The 11,554-nt window shown below is 34.3% G+C and overlaps 2 protein-coding genes across 2 annotated transcripts; both read left to right on the top strand.

The window, feature by feature from the left end:
* The first annotated feature begins 2,023 nt into the window (after nt 1–2,023).
* LOC115720208 (uncharacterized) lies at nt 2,024–6,236 on the top strand. The gene is made up of 3 exons (XM_061110929.1): nt 2,024–5,190; nt 5,284–5,389; nt 5,467–6,236. The coding sequence occupies exons 1-3, from the start codon at nt 2,690–2,692 to the stop codon at nt 6,100–6,102; spliced, it is 3,243 nt and encodes a 1,080-aa protein (XP_060966912.1). The 5' UTR covers nt 2,024–2,689; the 3' UTR covers nt 6,103–6,236.
* LOC115720206 (uncharacterized) lies at nt 6,169–10,029 on the top strand. Its single transcript, XM_061110930.1, has 9 exons — nt 6,169–6,587; nt 6,672–7,097; nt 7,188–7,712; nt 7,810–8,097; nt 8,195–8,496; nt 8,567–8,740; nt 9,038–9,142; nt 9,227–9,398; nt 9,490–10,029. Exons 1-9 carry the CDS (start codon nt 6,255–6,257, stop codon nt 9,589–9,591), a joined length of 2,427 nt encoding a protein of 808 aa, XP_060966913.1. The 5' UTR covers nt 6,169–6,254; the 3' UTR covers nt 9,592–10,029.
* The last annotated feature ends 1,525 nt before the right edge of the window (nt 10,030–11,554 follow it).

Genomic DNA, 11,554 nt, shown 5'->3' with positions numbered 1-11,554 from the left:
TAAAACCCTCCATCAAATATTTTTATTTTCAGTCCTAATGTAATGCAAAATAAACGACAAAGAGAGTTGGAGGGTTTTACAAGGACTATTTTTATTTTATAAACCATTTATGTTGGTTGTATGAGCTGTATAATTTCCCCAGAAGAGGAAAAAAAAAACACTTAGAGTGGCCTAATTTCGCACCTAATTTGCCAAATAAATTATATCTGAACTGTCATCCAAGATTAGTTATGTATGTGTTATATGTATCTTTTGTTTAGATAATGTCTATAATTTTTATCATACTGAGACAAGATACATTAAATCAAGCCATTAAACAGGCGCCATGTTTATGGGGTAACTAATTTTTTCAATTCCAACGAAACATAAAGAATAAGTTACAAACATGAACTCTTCATCTTCACTATTTTTCAAGGAAAATTAGCTAGATATCCTTAAAAAAAAACACCATGATGAACAAGTCTAATAAAAATATCTCTCATGTGTTTTTTTCTTCTTATTATTTCGAACTTTCTTATCCATGCATTGTCCCAATTTCGTTGGCAAATATCCACTTCCTACTTACAAATACTTCCTTCATTGCCTTACCGATCATACTAATAACAATTGCAATAATGCAGTACTTAACAGTATGAGGTCCTATTATTTTCTTGAGTCAAGAGAATGGAAATCTCAAACAGTATGAGGTCCTATTATTTTCTTTATCAACTCTCAGCTTTGAGTGTTGGGGTTGGGGTAGGAGTTGGGTTGTTGAGTTCAGGTCAGTCAGTGAGTAAATGGGTTAAAGGAACAAATGGCTCACCAGATTTGATTTCTGCAGACCAGATTGAGTATGAACTGATGAAACAAGTCTTTGATGGCAGAGAAACCGATGTCTCTTTTGATAACTTTCCATATTACTTGAGGTAATTCAAGATCATCATTTTCTTTAGGGAGGGGGGTTAGTGTGGGGGTCTTAATCTTGTTTTGTTTTTCCTATGTTTTCTTTCCGGGAAAATGGGAGGGTCAATATGGATAATGATGCCATCAGAATTCAGGGTAGAGATGATTCTTTTGCTAGTGATTTTGTTATAACTTCTTTTAGCTTCATTTTAATTAATTTTGAGACATTTTATTTTAAGACATTTTATACAATGGCCGGTATGCACGCCCTTGACCCTCTTCTTCACTCTCTGTCTGTCTCTCTCTTTCACTTACTTATTTACATGTATTGATATGTATGTGTAACTCAGGTGTTTATGATCTTCGAGAACATATCCCTGCTTATTCACAAAACATATTATTATGAATTCAATGAGATGGATTTGATGCGCCCGTGAAATTTGTAGAACTAATTCATGATTTAGTTTGACACATATGCAGTATATGTAACTGTAATCTACCTTATGTCTTGATTGATGGCAGTTTTAGCAATTGTTTTGGTGGGTTTGCTCTACGGTTTCTTTATAGCCATAATATGTGGACAAAGGATCAGCGAACGCCATTACCATGTTCTTGCTAAACAAGAACTAACAAAGGTTTGTATAACTTCTACTTGCTGAAACTTGACTTGTATAGGACAATTAGTAATATGTAGTGGTAATTTTCTGTCAGGAATATGTGGTAGAAGATCGAGAAGGTAATAAGAATGTTCCCGAACAAGAACTAACAAAGGTTTGTATAACTTCTAAATGGTTTTTTCTTAAAGAGATCAACTCTTCTTGTTCATTCTAAATCTTCTCCATTAGGTACTATTTTAGATTTTTTTTTCTTTTTTTTTTAATATTATTATTTATTTTTCCAATCTGGGTCGACATAGTAAGATGGTTAGTGTTAAAAAGCCAAGGTGATGTTGAAAACAATGGTCAGTATAAGGAATATACGTTAAAAATAAAGTCATGCTGCACCTTTGCATTTTAGTATAAGATATTCTATAAACTATGAAATTTGAGATATATTTATGATCATATCTATACAAATCATTTCTATACAAGCAAAGCAATCATTTTCTATACAGAAAAAAAACCAACACATTTTGTGTACTCATATATATACTCATATGTAATGGAGATGCAAATTAATGAAATTAAAATTTAGCTCATTTTGTGTACCAAAAGTGTACCAATGTAGAGAAATGACAATTTTATTTATTATTCATATTTTTTATCACATGCCATAATATGTTTTTTTTTTATGTTATTAGGAAAATGCATTGAAATCATGTGGCACTAGCTGTATTAAGAGTCCTAAGTACTCTTTTATGTTATCTAATTCAATTGAAATATTGTAATACTCTTTATTTTATTTTTGTAGGTATACTACAACTTTGGTTTTGATTGATCTTTGGTGTTTGAAGAACGCAAAGCAACTTGGTTGGATTAGTTAGGTATTATTCTACAATTTTAAAATTTCTTATTTTATATTTTATTAATATTAGAAGAGTTTGAATATCTTAGATATTCATCCGTAGTGAAGTAGGTTCTGCGATTATTTATATACTGCGGTCGGATGGGTGATCATTTTTTAATTGTTTTTTGTTGTTTATAGTAAGTGGTTTTTTGTTGTTTATAGTAAGTTTAAAAATTTTGGGAACGTTAAATCATAGTTGTTATGCTGCCAAAATTTCAATAGGATAACAACTATAATTTCTTTGATGGCTCATAGATGAAATTGATTAAAACGTGAATGTTTTTTTTTTAGAAACTTCAGAATGGATAGAGATTGGATGAGTGCAGATAGGTTGTCAATGAAATATAGGGAAGGTGTTGATCTGTTTTTGGAGTTTGCTGAGAAGAAGGCTTCTAATCCTAATTTTGTTCATTGTCCGTGCATGAAATGTGGCAACATGGAGCGTATGAAAATTTTTAAGATTAAAGAACATTTGTTTAGGAACGGTATAGACAAAAGCTATAAAATTTGGTATCACCATGGGGAAAAAATTAGAACTTCAGATGAGGGACCTTCCAAGTCTAGGAAGGAGAAGTGCGTTAATTTGGATTACGGAGATGATCACATTGCAAAAATGATTGATGATGCACAATTTGAATCCAATACAGCTGATCCAGTGAAATTTAAATCCCTTTTAGAAGATGCTGAAAAACCTATTTACCCTAATTGTAATAGGTTTACTAAGTTATCGTCACTTATTAGATTGTACAATCTGAAAGCCAAATATGGGTGGAGCGATAAGAGTTTTACGGAGTTACTAGCCTTTTTAGGAGATTTGTTACCTGAAGGTAATGAAATGCCTTTGTCTTTCTATGAGGCAAAGAAGACATTGTGTTCATTAGGCATGCAATATGAAAAGATACATGCATGTCCTAACGATTGCATCCTCTATCGAAATAGATTTGAAAATGAAACGTTGTGTCCGACGTGCGGTGAGTCTAGGTGGCAAAAGAAGAAGAATTCTGATGAGGTAAAGGTTGGTATACCTGCAAAGGTATTATGGTACTTACCACCCATACCTCGTTTGGTTCGGTTCTTTCAAAATGTCGATATTTCTAAAAACTTAACCTGGCATGCCAACGATAGGGTGAAAGATGGTATGATGAGACATCCAGCCGATTCACCTGCTTGGAAAGCAATTGATGCTAGATGGCCTGACTTTGGCAATGAACCTAGGAATATTCGTCTTGGTCTTTCTGCAGACGGTATTAATCCACATACTAATCTTAGCAGTAAGTACAGTTGCTGGCCAGTTTTGCTTGTAATGTATAATTTGCCGCCCTGGTTGGTAATGAAGAGGAAGTTCACTATGCTGACACTGTTGATATCAGGCCCTTCACAGCCTGGTAACAATATTGATGTTTACTTAGCTCCTCTTGTTGAAGATCTAAGTCAACTGTGGTGTGATGGTGTTAGTGCTTATGATGCCCATAGGAATGAAAATTTCAATCTTAGAGCAATATTAATGTGGACAATTAATGATTTTCCTGCCTTTGGCAATCTTTCTGGTTATAGTGTGAAAGGGTATAAGGCATGTCCTATATGTGAGGAGAAAACTTGTTCTCAATATTTAAAACACTCGAGAAAGATTAGCTATATGGGACATCGAAGATTTTTGCCTTCTAACCATGTATTTCGAACTTGGAAAAAAGCATTCGACGGGAAGCAAGAATTTGAAGTGGCTCCGCCACCTTTACTTGGAGAACAATTAGTAGTAAAGTTGAGTAATGTCAAATTCAAGCTTGGAAAGCGAAAAGTGACCCCTAAGAAAAGAAAGGGAAAACGTGACAATTGCGAGCAAGTCACAGCTCAACCTGATGGACCATGGAAAAAGAAATCAATATTTTTTGAGCTCGAGTACTGGAAGCATTTGGTTTTACGTCATAATTTAGATGTAATGCATATTGAGAAGAATGTGTCAGATAGCCTAATCAATACCTTGTTTAATGTTCCTGGTCGGTCCAAAGATGGAATTAAGTCTCGTCTAGATTTGAAGGATTTAGGAATGCGAGCAAATTTACACCCACAAGTTGTTGGTAAAAAAACTTATTTGCCACCAGCATGTTATGCCTTCACTAAAGAAGAAAAACGCTCTGTGTGTAATTCTTTGTCTCAGGTGAAGGTACCTGAAGGATATTCTTCAAATATCTCAAGTTTGGTTAATATTGAGAAACTTATTTTGACCGGCCTGAAGTCTCACGATCATCATACACTGATTCAACATATTTTACCCGTGAGCATTCGAAATGTTTTGCCAAAAAAAGTTCGACATGTTATCACAAGGTTATGTTTATTCTTCAAGTGTCTTTGTTGTAAAGTGGTTGACGTGACCAAGCTAGAGAAGCTCCGATTAGAAATCACTGAAGTATTGTGTTACTTGGAACAATATTTTCCACCTTCCTTTTTTGACATAATGGTTCACTTAACTGTTCATTTGGTGAGAGAGCTAAAGTTATGCGGGCCTGTGTACTTGAGATGGATGTACCCATTTGAACGATACATGAAAATTTTAAAGGGTTACGTAAGAAATAGAAACAGGCCTGAGGGTTCCATTGTTGAATCATATATTGTTGAAGAATCAATAGAATTTTGTGTAGATTATTTGGCAAATGTTGTCAGCATTGGATCGTGTCCTCCTCGATTTGATAATGAAATAAGTAAAGGGGGTGGGGGTCTTGTTATTTGTGAGGTGAGTCGAGGTGATAGAGACGAAGCACATCGACTCGTTTTACAAAATATCGATGAGGTTCATCCCTATATTGAGTAAGTTGAGATAATTAATTATTAACAAACTTATTTAAAAAAATAAAAAAATGTTAATTGAAACTTAAATTAATAACTTATCTAATTTTGAAGGGAACATTTTAATTGGATCAAAATCACTTATCCGAGTAAGTCGAGAAATCAAAAATGGGTACAAGATGAACATTATCGAACTTTTAGTACATGGTTTGAAAAAAAGGTACTATGATTTTGTTGTTTATTTTGTTTTGATTTATTCTTGCAAGTATATAGTTAATAAGTTTATTTTTTATCTAGGTATCCCAAGATCAAAGTGACCCTACAAAAACAGTGTCTGAATCACTGTTTTCTTTATCACGAGGCCCTTCCTGCAATGTTCTAAAGTATCAATCGTACTATATCAATAATACTCATTTTAACACGATTGATCGTGATAAATGTAGAAAAACACAAAGTAGCGGTGTTATGATTGTTGCCAAGGCTTTCCAAATAGCTAGTTCGAAAGATAAAAATCCTGTTGAATGCGATATGACCTTCTATGGTGTAATACAGGAAATTTGGGAATTAGATTATACTAGTTTTCGAATCCCAGTTTTACTTTGTGATTGGGTAAGAAGTGACAATGGAGTTAAAGATGATGAATTAGGATTCAAATTAGTGGACTTGAATCGAGTAGGACACAAAAATGATAGGTTTATAATGGCATCACAAGCCATTCAAGTGTTTTACATGAGTGATCCATTAGATGACCGCTGGTCCATTGTCCTCACAACACAACCGAAAGACTATGAAAAAAAAGAGTCTAGTGGGGATGATCTCATGCTTAGTGACCAAACTTTCGAAATCAATCCACCGCCTGTTGATGTGACTGTTGAGGATGACATCATATCTTCACGTGAGGATGGAGAAGGATTATGGGTTGATATGGATTGATATCAATATTAACCCATAATCGATATTCGCATTGATACGCGATGTAATGGTACTTTGTATATTTTATGTATATCATTTTAATTTGCTGAATTGTCATACTTTTATATTGTTATTTAATATTTGTTTTGTTTTATTGCGTAGGTACGTTCTTTATGGATGATCCAAATTTGAATTTGGACCTCTTCGGTCAATCTGTTGCTGAGGACAGCGAAGATGATGTACAACAAGATCACCAAGAAGAAGAGGGGAATGAATCAGGCCCCGGTGTACGTGGTAAATATATTGGTAGAGAGATGATAAAGATGAGGAGCGACGGGAAGAAGAAGGAAGTCGAGTACAACTCATGGGGTCAAGCTATTAGTGATGGTGCAAACAAACTTCATAGTGAGATTGGTAAATATGTTCGCCACCACGTTACATTGCTTGTGGATGATTGGCGACTTATATCGAAAGAAGTGAAAGATAAGTTGTGGAATGAAATGCTGGTAATTTTTTATTCAACTATAATAAATTAAATTAATTACATTTGTTTATCTTTAACCGGTGATGTGTTACATTAATTTCTACAGAGTATGTTTATAACTGGCACAAAGACGAAATCCTATGTGTTGTCAGTTGGTGGTGATAGGTGGAGGGAATTTAAATCCTACCTAACAAACTTCATCTACACACACAAAGATGACAATCCACAACTTTTAGACAAGCCCCCAAAGCTTTATGAAAATGTGATTGACCCTGAAGAGTGGAAAGCATTTGTTGACTATAGATTAAGTGAAGAATGGCTTGTAAAACGAAAGTCAGCACAAAGCAGCAGGAAACAAAACAAATACAACCACCGCACTGGACGAGGTGGTGTTAGGAAGGTCCGAGAGAAGATGGAGAAAGAATTGGGTCACCAGATAGATGACGTTGATCGAGCTGATTTGTGGATCAACATGTACAAGAACAAGAAGGGTGAGTTTGATGTCGAGACACAAAAAGTCGTGGATAAAATTGTAAGTTCTATCTATATTTGTTTCGAAATTTCAAATTTATAATGATTTTTCACAAAGTGTAACTAATTTAATCTTGACTTTTGTATGTAGAATGACCTTAAAAAGCAGGTCGAAGAGGGAACACTAGTACTCGAAGGCTCTAAGGATATTCTGACCCTTGCGCTTGGCACAAATGAACACGGTGGACGTGTTAGAGGCATGGGGAGGAACGTCACCCAGACACAATATTTTAAGACCCCACGCCCTACCAAAAAGATACAGTCAACAATTGATGACAATCGAATGACTGAGGTGGAGAAGAGACTTCAAGAGACTGATGAAATGTATCGCCAAACTCAACAACAATTAAAGGAACTTCTCCAACAATTGAACACTCAACATAGCAACGTGGTTGGGACTTCACATGCATCTGGTTCGGGTATAGGAGGAGCATCAAATGAACAAGTGAATATTTCACTGCAGAGTGTCTCTGCTCAACCACGAGTGCCACCACCGAATGTCTTTGCCCGACCAGTAGCACCACCACTTAGTGTATCTAATCTACCATCAGTGCCACTTCCTGCAAATGTCTCTGCTCCACCGACACCACCACCAGATACAACAATGTCTGAGAAGGTAAATCTATTTTCATATTTATTTTATTATATCGTTCTTATTCGTTTTAATAAATTACACTAATTATAATTGTTTGTTGTTTGGTTTCAAAATATAGAAAGCAAAGTGTTCGATGTACTTGGTTACCAAACAACCCAAAAATAGTACTAAGTGTGTTGCAAAGGGGTATTTGGTGATAGAAAATGTGACCACCTTGGAATTACATAATGAAAAGTTTGACCCAAAGCGCTTTTGTCGAGTCTTCATTGAAGAAGTTTTTTACGAAAATGCAAGGCTCCCATGCCCTGTCACACAAGAAAGCCTCACCACCGTAGGCGAAGTGGTGAATTCCTATGTAGCCTGGCCAATTCCACTTGTCAAGATTGATGGTGTACACCAGACACAGGTAAATATGGTCATTTTTATTTTCTTATGTATTTGATTTGATTTCTAATTATTGACAAATATAATTTCTTTTTAACTTTGTAAAATATATTGTATAGGAGAAGGGCAAGAAGAGGGATTATGACAGTAATATGGTTGGTCCACCGACTCAACCTTTGAAACACCCTCGAAGGCCAGATAAGCTTCCAATAGCTCGTTATACTCCGCCAGAGAAAAGTGTCACATTGAGTTTGCTAGAGATGATGGTCGAGCAGTGGCCAAAGGAAAAGAATGTCCTTGAAGTTGACATTGGTGAGGATGTGTTCGGGGTAGAGCACAAAACATACTTATCAAAAAACGACATACTTGACATTTGCAATCTCAAATGGATCGGATCTGTTCCAATGTCTGTGTGGTGCAGGTATGAAAGTTGATAATTAACTTAATATATATTTTGCAGTTTTTGTTATTAATTTTTTATTGTTTACCAGTATAATGCAGCGTGAACTAAACAAAAATGAGTTGAACGGTGTATATGCATTTATGAATCCTGCATCTGTGGCATCTACTGATGGCTTAGGGTACAACGAGCGTGTAGCTTTGCTTTTTCAGCGATTGAGCAACATACAACCAGATCGATTCCTTGTTTGCCCTTGGTACCATGAGTAAGTACTTACTATGGCTTAAGTTGGTCCATGAGACTTTGCATATTTTTGAGTTTTTCTTTTAATATTGCTTTCACAAATAATGAGAAGGAGAAAAGTTATGTTTGGATATGGACTATGGACTATAGAGTGAGATAATGAGATTTAGGAAGATAATTTAAAATAAGCAAGTTGTTTGCCCCTGGTACATTGTTATTACTACATTGTTGTTGTTGTGAAAAAAGTTTTATCCATACCTTACTCTATTACATAATGATTGGTATTAGTAATCTTATTAGTTTGTTTGATTGTGTTTAGCGAACACTGGATGGTTATCTTAATCCAAACGGGATCGCAGAGTGTAGCATTTTTGGATTCCAGAAACAAAACCATTCGTCAAGATATTAAAAGATGTGTTCAAACGTATGTTCTAGTAGTTCAAAGCTCTAAACATATTTCTCTAATTTCCATTAATGTATGTATTAACTTTATTTTATTTATGTGTAGTGCTCTTGAGAGGTACTACCTTGAGAAAAGAAACCGACGGTCAGTAGCAATAAGCTTCACTGAGTACAGATGTCCAGAGCAACCAGATGGCGTCCAGTGTGGGTATTATAGCATGAGATTTATTAAATCATTCATGACTGAAAATAATCCTACACGAAAATTGGAAGCAGAGGTAAAGACACTAATTATTTTCACAAATATTAAAATTTTTAAGTACTTTTATTATGACCTATTAAATTAATGATTTGTTTCGTTTGTTGCAGTTTAAAAGGAACATATCATCCTCTTACACTAACAAAGAAATCAATGAAATACGTGACGAATGGGCAAAGTATGTCATGCAGATGATAGCAGCAGGCAAATGACTAATAACATAGAGTATGATGACCAATGATCGCTCATGGACGATCCCCATGTGATCTAAGAAAATGATTGATAGGTTTGACATCGATCTTAGTTACTATTGTCTTGCTTTTTTAGTTTTTAGGAAGTGATTTCCAGCTATATGATTAAAGTCCCAAGTGACTACTTGGAGACTTATTTTGTTCTTAGTATACATATTTTTAAATGTTCAGAACATATTCTACAAAAGATTGCAAAATGTAAAAACTTAATTGGATTCCTTCTTTTGTATTGCATTACTAAACTTTGATGGCATATTATGGTTTTTATGAAGCTTTAATTCTTTTGAAGAGTGTTAAATGTATGAATTTTCTTATAAAAATATTATTATTGTTATTATGTTTTTTCATCATTGTTGGAAATCTAAATAATAAAAATACAAGAGGAGAATTGAATTAATATTTCTATTTTATACTTTACTTCATATTGTCTGACGGTTTATAACCGTCATTTTAAGTAGTGTATTTTGTTAGTTATAGTCTGAATAAAGTCTTTTCCAACATTTCTTAACTGTCATTTAAAGTAACTTTTTGCCACAGTTATAAAACGTCATTTAAAGGGATGTTTTCCATCACGGAAGTCTTTCCCCACGGTTATAAACCGTCATTTAAAGTGACTTTTTCCAACATTTCTTAACCGTCATTTAAAGTAACTTTTTGCCACAGTTATAAACTGTCATTTAAAATTCCGCATTTTTATGACACCCACATAGCCAACGGTTTTAGGAACCGTTGGGAAATCATATAAAAGACAGTTATAAACCGTTGGGAATAGCCCTTTTTGTAGTAGTGTGATCTACATCGAGATGGGATTTCTTTACCGTTCTCACCCCTCAATGTATTTTGCCCCTTAAAACACTTAGCTACCTGTAAATGGTGTTTAGTGATCTAATAATTAGTCAGTTAAACAAGAGCTCATCCATTTACTTCTATTTGCTAAGCTCGAAGGGAATCATCACTTGACTTCTATACACCAGTAGAAGCTATAGATTCCATATTTATGTTCAGCACTCCCACTCAATCATACTATCATGTTCTCAAAATATACGTATCACCCTGACCCAAAAGTAGGCTTAACTAATAAATCTAAGAACATGAATAGCACTCCTGAGTTGAGCCTAAGCATATCAGGATTTAGATTCTTTTAATCTTAAGATCAACTACTGATATTGACTTGGAAAGATATGTATAACGGTAAGTTTGTAATATCTTAACTTAGTTGCAATATCGGTCCAGTCCAATGTATACTCCATACATTCGAAACTAGTATACTTTACTAATGTCCTGGAAAGAACATAACACTTACTCCAAGTATAAGTACACATCATCGCTGATTATCACATCAGTGTAAATCCAATTACACTGATGAAACAGGGACCAAGACTTTTGATTCATATGATCACAATCACATTCCACTGTGTTGACGATACTGTAATTGTGAATAAACATATGATCAGGATTTAACTGATTTTGTGTGTATGAATGTAATAAACATATTAAACCATTAGCATGTAAAATTCATGCAAACATCAATCACTTCAAACTTCTTATATTGATAACTAATCAGATTGTAAAGAGTTTTATTTAGGGCATAAAACCCAACAAACTCCCACTTGCACTAATATAAAAAAAATGTGCAAATAGGTCAATCTGATGTATTGATCTTCAGATCAAGTGTAGTATATTTGAATCCACCCAAACTTCTGGAAACTAGTTCATAAAAACACTTATGAAACATCCTTTACTATATGCTTTACTCATCAAGGGATACTGAAATCTTTACTGTTTTAAAAGTACATCTGAATTAACAGAAGACATATCTCTCATATTTTAAAATATGTAATTGAGATAATACAGTGTAGACTTTTCTTCAGTGATATAACTTTCTGGTTTCGAATAGACCAAGTTATAATTCTTCTCTGGTAGA

Source organism: Cannabis sativa, chromosome 2 (genome assembly GCF_029168945.1).
Source record: "Cannabis sativa cultivar Pink pepper isolate KNU-18-1 chromosome 2, ASM2916894v1, whole genome shotgun sequence".
NCBI classification, from domain to species: domain Eukaryota; kingdom Viridiplantae; phylum Streptophyta; class Magnoliopsida; order Rosales; family Cannabaceae; genus Cannabis; species Cannabis sativa.
The sequence above is the reverse complement of the archived record's forward strand: the minus strand, read 5'-3'. Positions and strand labels throughout refer to the sequence as shown.

What these genes read in the sequence shown, in the direction of transcription:
- LOC115720208 (XM_061110929.1), top strand. Translation starts at nt 2,690, where the DNA reads ATGGATAGAGATTGGATGAGTGCAGATAGGTTGTCAATGAAATATAGG. An exon ending in GAGGTTCATCCCTATATTGA is followed by an intron (nt 5,191 to 5,283) that starts GTAAGTTGAGAT and finishes CTAATTTTGAAG; the next exon opens with GGAACATTTTAATTGGATCA. An exon ending in GTACATGGTTTGAAAAAAAG is followed by an intron (nt 5,390 to 5,466) that starts GTACTATGATTT and finishes TTTTTTATCTAG; the next exon opens with GTATCCCAAGATCAAAGTGA.
- LOC115720206 (XM_061110930.1), top strand. Translation starts at nt 6,255, where the DNA reads ATGGATGATCCAAATTTGAATTTGGACCTCTTCGGTCAATCTGTTGCT. An exon ending in GTTTGCCCTTGGTACCATGA is followed by an intron (nt 8,741 to 9,037) that starts GTAAGTACTTAC and finishes GATTGTGTTTAG; the next exon opens with CGAACACTGGATGGTTATCT. An exon ending in ATTAAAAGATGTGTTCAAAC is followed by an intron (nt 9,143 to 9,226) that starts GTATGTTCTAGT and finishes ATTTATGTGTAG; the next exon opens with TGCTCTTGAGAGGTACTACC.